This window comes from Octopus bimaculoides, chromosome 7, assembly GCF_001194135.2.
Source record: "Octopus bimaculoides isolate UCB-OBI-ISO-001 chromosome 7, ASM119413v2, whole genome shotgun sequence".
NCBI lineage: Eukaryota > Metazoa > Mollusca > Cephalopoda > Octopoda > Octopodidae > Octopus > Octopus bimaculoides.
In genome coordinates this window covers 41,115,330-41,120,830 of record NC_068987.1, presented here as the reverse complement: position 1 = coordinate 41,120,830, position 5,501 = coordinate 41,115,330, and the positions used below count along the sequence as shown (strand labels likewise).

The window sequence follows — 5,501 nt, the reverse complement described above, 5'->3', positions numbered from 1 at the left end:
TATATATATATATATGATTATACATTATAGCATTTTGTGACCATAGTGTTGTTGATTAGGTTTCCAGTGAAGCAATCACTAGTTCACACCATTTATAACAATGAAAATAATGGACTATTTGTGTAATTCAGAGAGAACAAATATCACAAGCAACTTCATTTGTAATGTAAGTTTTCTCACTAATATACATCACTGAGATTATATACGTACATTCAGTATATACATACACATATTTTGGCAGTGATCACCCACTAAATTCCACTCATAACATACAAGGCAGCCCTAGCCTACAATCAAACATTCTTGTCTAAAGTGCCTGACCAGGTATGTTCAAATTGATCAACTCATTACTAAAGTACTTACCTTTTTGCGGGATATAATTTAATAGCAGTAGCAACAGGAAACATCTTTGCTAAATCTTCAACATTACAGTCAGCAGGAAGATTATTCACAACCAATTTACATTTCTCATCCTCTGAAACAGAAAATAAGATTAGATTAAATAATTGAAAAATAAAGAAATTAATAGAAATTCTTAGCAATATCTAGCACAGGTCAACACAAACATGTTACCATGTAATGCTCGAAGCCACCATTAATAGCTACCATCATTGTAAATCACAATATATATCAGAATAAAGTTTGCAATAAATTCCATTCTCCAAAACAGTTCAGCATCCATTTTACCTACTACACCATGAGCCTTAGAGGAATGTTGGTTGGAGTTGCCCCAACCTGGATCAAACACACACTCAGGTCTGCTCCAGGAGTGTTAGTGGGAGACCAGGAGGTTAACAGTACCTCAGGAAATTCCTCAGATTTGTATGGATTCTTAACGTTTTTTCAGCTATATATACATTTGTGTATGCATGTGTATCATCATCATCATCATTTAACGTCCATCTTCTATACATGGGTAGGATGGTTGACAGGAGCTGGCCAGGTAGAAAACTTACTCTAGGCTACTAACTGTTTTGGCAGGGCTTTTACGGCTGGATGCCCTTCCTAACACCAACCACTCCGCAAAGTGGACTCAGTGCTTTTTACTTGGCACTAGCACAGGCGAGGTTAGTTTTGACAAGATTTTTACAGCTGGATGCTTTTCACATGACACCAGCACTGGCAGGGTAACTAAGTAACTCACAAGACAAGGAACTATGAGAGGGGTAGGGGTATATGAGGAGGGAAACTTGTGTCAGAGGATGAAATGTTAGTGACAAAGAGACAGAAGCAGGTGTCTTGCTACAACAGAGGAGGCATTAGAGTAGGTGATCCAGTATCAGATGATGAAAGGTTAGAGTGTAACAGAAATAGAGAGGCAGAAATAGGTGTCTTGCTATAGAGGAGGTACTTGGTCACCCAGTGAGAGAGAGAGTAAAGAGATAGAGAGTGAAAGAAAGGTACAAGAAACAAATGTGCTGATGTAAAAGAGAAACCTGATTAAGTAGTCAGAGAAAAAACAAGAGAAGGAGAGAGAGAGTGACCAAGGGAAAGAGAGAGCAGAAGAGAGATGGTGTAGTGTTAGGGTATACTCTCAAGTAACAAGGATCTGAGCATAGAACCTGGGTTGAAAAATATGGTGTGGGTGTTGGGGTGGGGGGAGAGCAGCGATACAGCTAGCAAGGCAGTGAGGGCAAGAAAGGGGATTGGGAAACAATCACAGTTTATGAAGAGGAAATGTGGGGAAGAGAAAGATGCAGTTTAGAAGTGAGTTCGGTTTCTTAGGATAGAGTGGGTAAAAAGTGTCTTGTTAAATATGGAGGGACACAACTCTTCTAGTACTCGGTTTCGCAGACAGGTCTTCTCTAGAACCTCATATTACTAAACTTCTCAGTCTATTGTCATTTCCTCCATGAGCCCCAACCTGCTAAAGTTGATCCTCACCACTTCATCCCATGTCTTCCTAGGACTCCCTCTTCCACAGGTGCCATCCACTTTCAGTGATAGGCACTTCTTTATACAGCTGTCTACACTCATATGCATTTCCTCTCCTGCATAACACATTCAATCTCTTTTATGCCTAACTTTTTTTCAACAGTTGCGATTTGCCGGTCATGCACACTGATGTTGCAAATCCAACAGAACATACTACCTTTATTCCTCTCCAGACTACATATGTCTTCTGCAGTCTGAGCCCCTGTCTCACTACCATGTAACAGCCATTCTCACACAAGCACCATACAATCTACTTTTCATTCTCAGAAAGAGTACTTTTGTTGCCAACAGATGTAGTAGTTCTCTGAACTTCCTCCATCCTATTCTTATTCTAGAAACAATACTGTCAGAGCGTCCACCACCATTACTAATTTGGTCACTTAAATAGCAGAAACTATCTACCACCTCAAGAGAATCTTTTGGGGATTTGAGTAAGTTTAAGTCCCTCATGCTCTTAGTACTTATTGTTCCTGTGCATCTGCCACACCCAAAAGCAACCACATCTCATAACCTACCTACAATTCTACTGCATCTCTTATGCGTCCATAGCTTACACTTGGTGCAGCAAATGGAATTACATCCCACTCCTTTCCTACATATTGAACAGGGTCATATATATATATATATATATATATATATATATACACACACACAAACAAACACACATGTATATATAGCTGAAAAGGGGTTAAGAAACCATACAAATCAAAAGTTGTAGGTAAAAAATAAAAGAGGAAACAGCACAGAAGTAGGTTTTAAGATTTTTTTTCCTTAAATTGGACAGGATAAGTACTTTTATATTATATTTGTTACACTATGTGACATAGAATATTACTGGTTTTGATGTGTATGTATAACTTATCTAATGCTAAAAATTCAAAATGAAGAAAAAATTAGGAAATAAGAAACAATTGGAAACTAAAACAATTTTTCTTATATTTCGAATTTTTAAGTACATTTGATGGGCTGTCATTGGCAAGTAAACAAAGTGTATGTATAAATACACAGATATATACAGAAGTAACTCAAAAATTTTGCAGTTGTATATACATTTTTTCTTTATTTTATATGTACTTTCTGCTCCATGTAATGTCTCAAGCCAACTGTGCTTATCTACCTTACTACCACTAGAAAAACAAACGTATCATATAAATATGTATGTATGTTTGTGAGAGTGTGTAACCATGATGTCATATCACTGGACTGAAAAAAGAAGAACAGCAAATAATATTACCTGTAATCACAACATCTGCCATCTTCTCAGTTATAGGAGGAGCTGTAACATATAAGAAAAAGAAACGCTTTTTGTTATACAATGGACAAAAACTCATTTTTGTGAAGCAGGACATCTAATTAATGAAAACAACATCTCCATTCCAATGAAAATGTGTAAAATATTTTAATGTCCCTGGAAAGATGAAAGTTCTCAGCCCTTGTTTAACAGTCTAAAATATACTGTTAGGTTTTAATTCATCAATTTCCTTCTGTTTTAGCAACTGTAAGGTAAATGATTATCATGGCATGAAGTGCTGAAATTGAAGTTACTTGGTTATGTTGAAAATTATCACTGAAGAATGATGCAATGTATGAGAGGGGGAAATAACAAGGTTTGGTAAAAGTTCTTCTGATACAGTTTAGTTATACGACAAAGGAAAAATGTGTAGAGAGCTTTCTATTAATCGATCTACAGCAGTAAGCCCTAGGTTGTGTCTTCTTCCCCTATTTTCTCGCCAGCATAAGTATGTAACACCATGCAAAGGTCAGGGGCACCAACCTTTTTCTTTGTTTCTGAAGCCAGAATGTTCCTTTAACCCCTTGCACACAGATTTAGTACTGACAGTCTGTGCTGTGTACTGTTATTAGACTGTTGAGTAACTACATAATTTTTCATACAAAGAATTTTAAAGTGTATCTACACATTCTTCTCAGAGTGGTATATTTGAAAACACAGTGCCATACAGAGTGACACATTACATTGTTCACATTCAAAGTTTGTTTCTTTTCACACACCCTGCTTTATAAAAAGAACACATCTGTACAGGTGTGGTCTCTCTGATGAGGGAATAATGATGAGGAAACGCCTGTTAACCTTGCTGGACTAGGTAGAGCCAATGGCCTGCCTTGTAGCGTATAGTCTTCAGAAGGGTGGTTGTTACACACCTCCTTGATCAATGCTGGTTGAAAATCAAGAAATCGTTCTTGACTCCCCCCATAACCTTCATTGCAAGGAAGGCATTAACCAAAGGTCGAGCAGATAGAGAAACACTTTCTTATATCATTTGATGGTTTTTCTACCACAGGAGTGAGATGTGGCCATTTGATCGGAAAAATCTACCCCACCCATGCCTTCATTGTAACTGAGGACACAATTTGGCTTCCGGACAATGTTTCTGCGCTTCTCAATTTCTGACATTTCAGCAGTATGTCGCATGGATAACATGTTCACAAACTTTTCATCTTTCCATATCAAAGTGAGTGAACCAATTGCGGTGGAACAAAAGTCAATCACACCATGTTTCAGGGCCAAATTCAGATCCTTGGAAATGTCCTTCCAATGCAGACAAACCATTCTGACTACATTTGTTATCTGTCAATGGAGAACAAGAATAAGCCGAGAGCTACTGAACCAGTTGTTCATATGAACATTATACCCTTTGCCAAGCAGATGTTCATTCAGCTCCAACACAATCTTCTGGTTCACAAGAATGTCACTCTGCTCCTGACTGAAGTATACTTTGAAGTTGGACGTGTATTGTGACACAACACTACCACTCTGGTACACTTTGAAAACATTTATCCTGAATCACACCTGCTTTGAGGGATTTTACTGCTTGAATCCAAGTCTATTTCCAAAGACATTCATCAGTGGCCACATCCCGGTCCAAAATATACAGTTTTGAACTGTTCAGTCAGAATATCAATAACTGGCTGCAGTTTGAACAATTGGTGGTCGTCTTCAAAATCACTGACATAGAAGTGCAGATTGTGTTAAATCTGCTTGAACCAATCACGAGGCATTATCATCATCACCGTTGTTTACTATCTTCCATGCATGCATGGGTAGGACAGTTGACAGGAGCTGGCCATGTAGAGGACTACCCCAGGCTACTAACTCTGTTTTGGTAGGGCTTTTATGGCTGGATGTCCTTAACCCTTTCGTTACCAAACCGCCCAAAGCTGCCCAAAAAAAATTTTGGTTCATGTGACCAAACCGCCCAAAACCGCCCGTAATCACCTATTCATATTTAAATGAGAATATCCGAGCAAATCTCGTTAGTACATTCGTGAAAACATGTGATTATTTGTGTAAACAGTTCAGCTATAGTTTTGTACGACGATCAACACGTTTTTTTAATTTTGTGAATTTTGGGAGATTTTTTTCCAAATTTGTTCCTGTTGTGTTTTCAAAATTTGTAATCCTGACAAAAAAATGGATACGAATTTTATTCTGTCAAGCAGCGAGTCAGAATTCGAAGGATTTTCCGTTGAAGACCTTGATAAATCTAACTCTGTAACCGAAAAAAAAAAGCACGTGGTATTTGATAATGAATCTGAGGTTTCATTTT

The 5,501-nt window shown here is 37.8% G+C and overlaps 2 protein-coding genes across 3 annotated transcripts in view; one reads left to right on the top strand and one right to left on the bottom strand.

The window, feature by feature from the left end:
• Nucleotides 1-5,501, top strand: part of LOC106869388 (fatty acyl-CoA reductase 1) — a 422,225-nt gene that overhangs the window by 91,616 nt on the left and 325,108 nt on the right. The gene's annotated exons all lie outside the window — the stretch shown is intronic.
• The window catches only part of LOC106883410 (uncharacterized), a 59,623-nt gene that overhangs the window by 29,372 nt on the left and 24,750 nt on the right, over nucleotides 1-5,501 (bottom strand). For both annotated transcript variants that reach the window (XM_014934402.2, XM_014934403.2), the window contains exons 5-6: nucleotides 3,170-3,211; nucleotides 364-475 (exon numbers count right to left, since the gene is read on the bottom strand). In XM_014934402.2, the coding sequence (XP_014789888.1) occupies nucleotides 364-475; nucleotides 3,170-3,211 (154 nt within the window). The remainder of the gene's footprint in view (nucleotides 1-363; nucleotides 476-3,169; nucleotides 3,212-5,501) is intronic.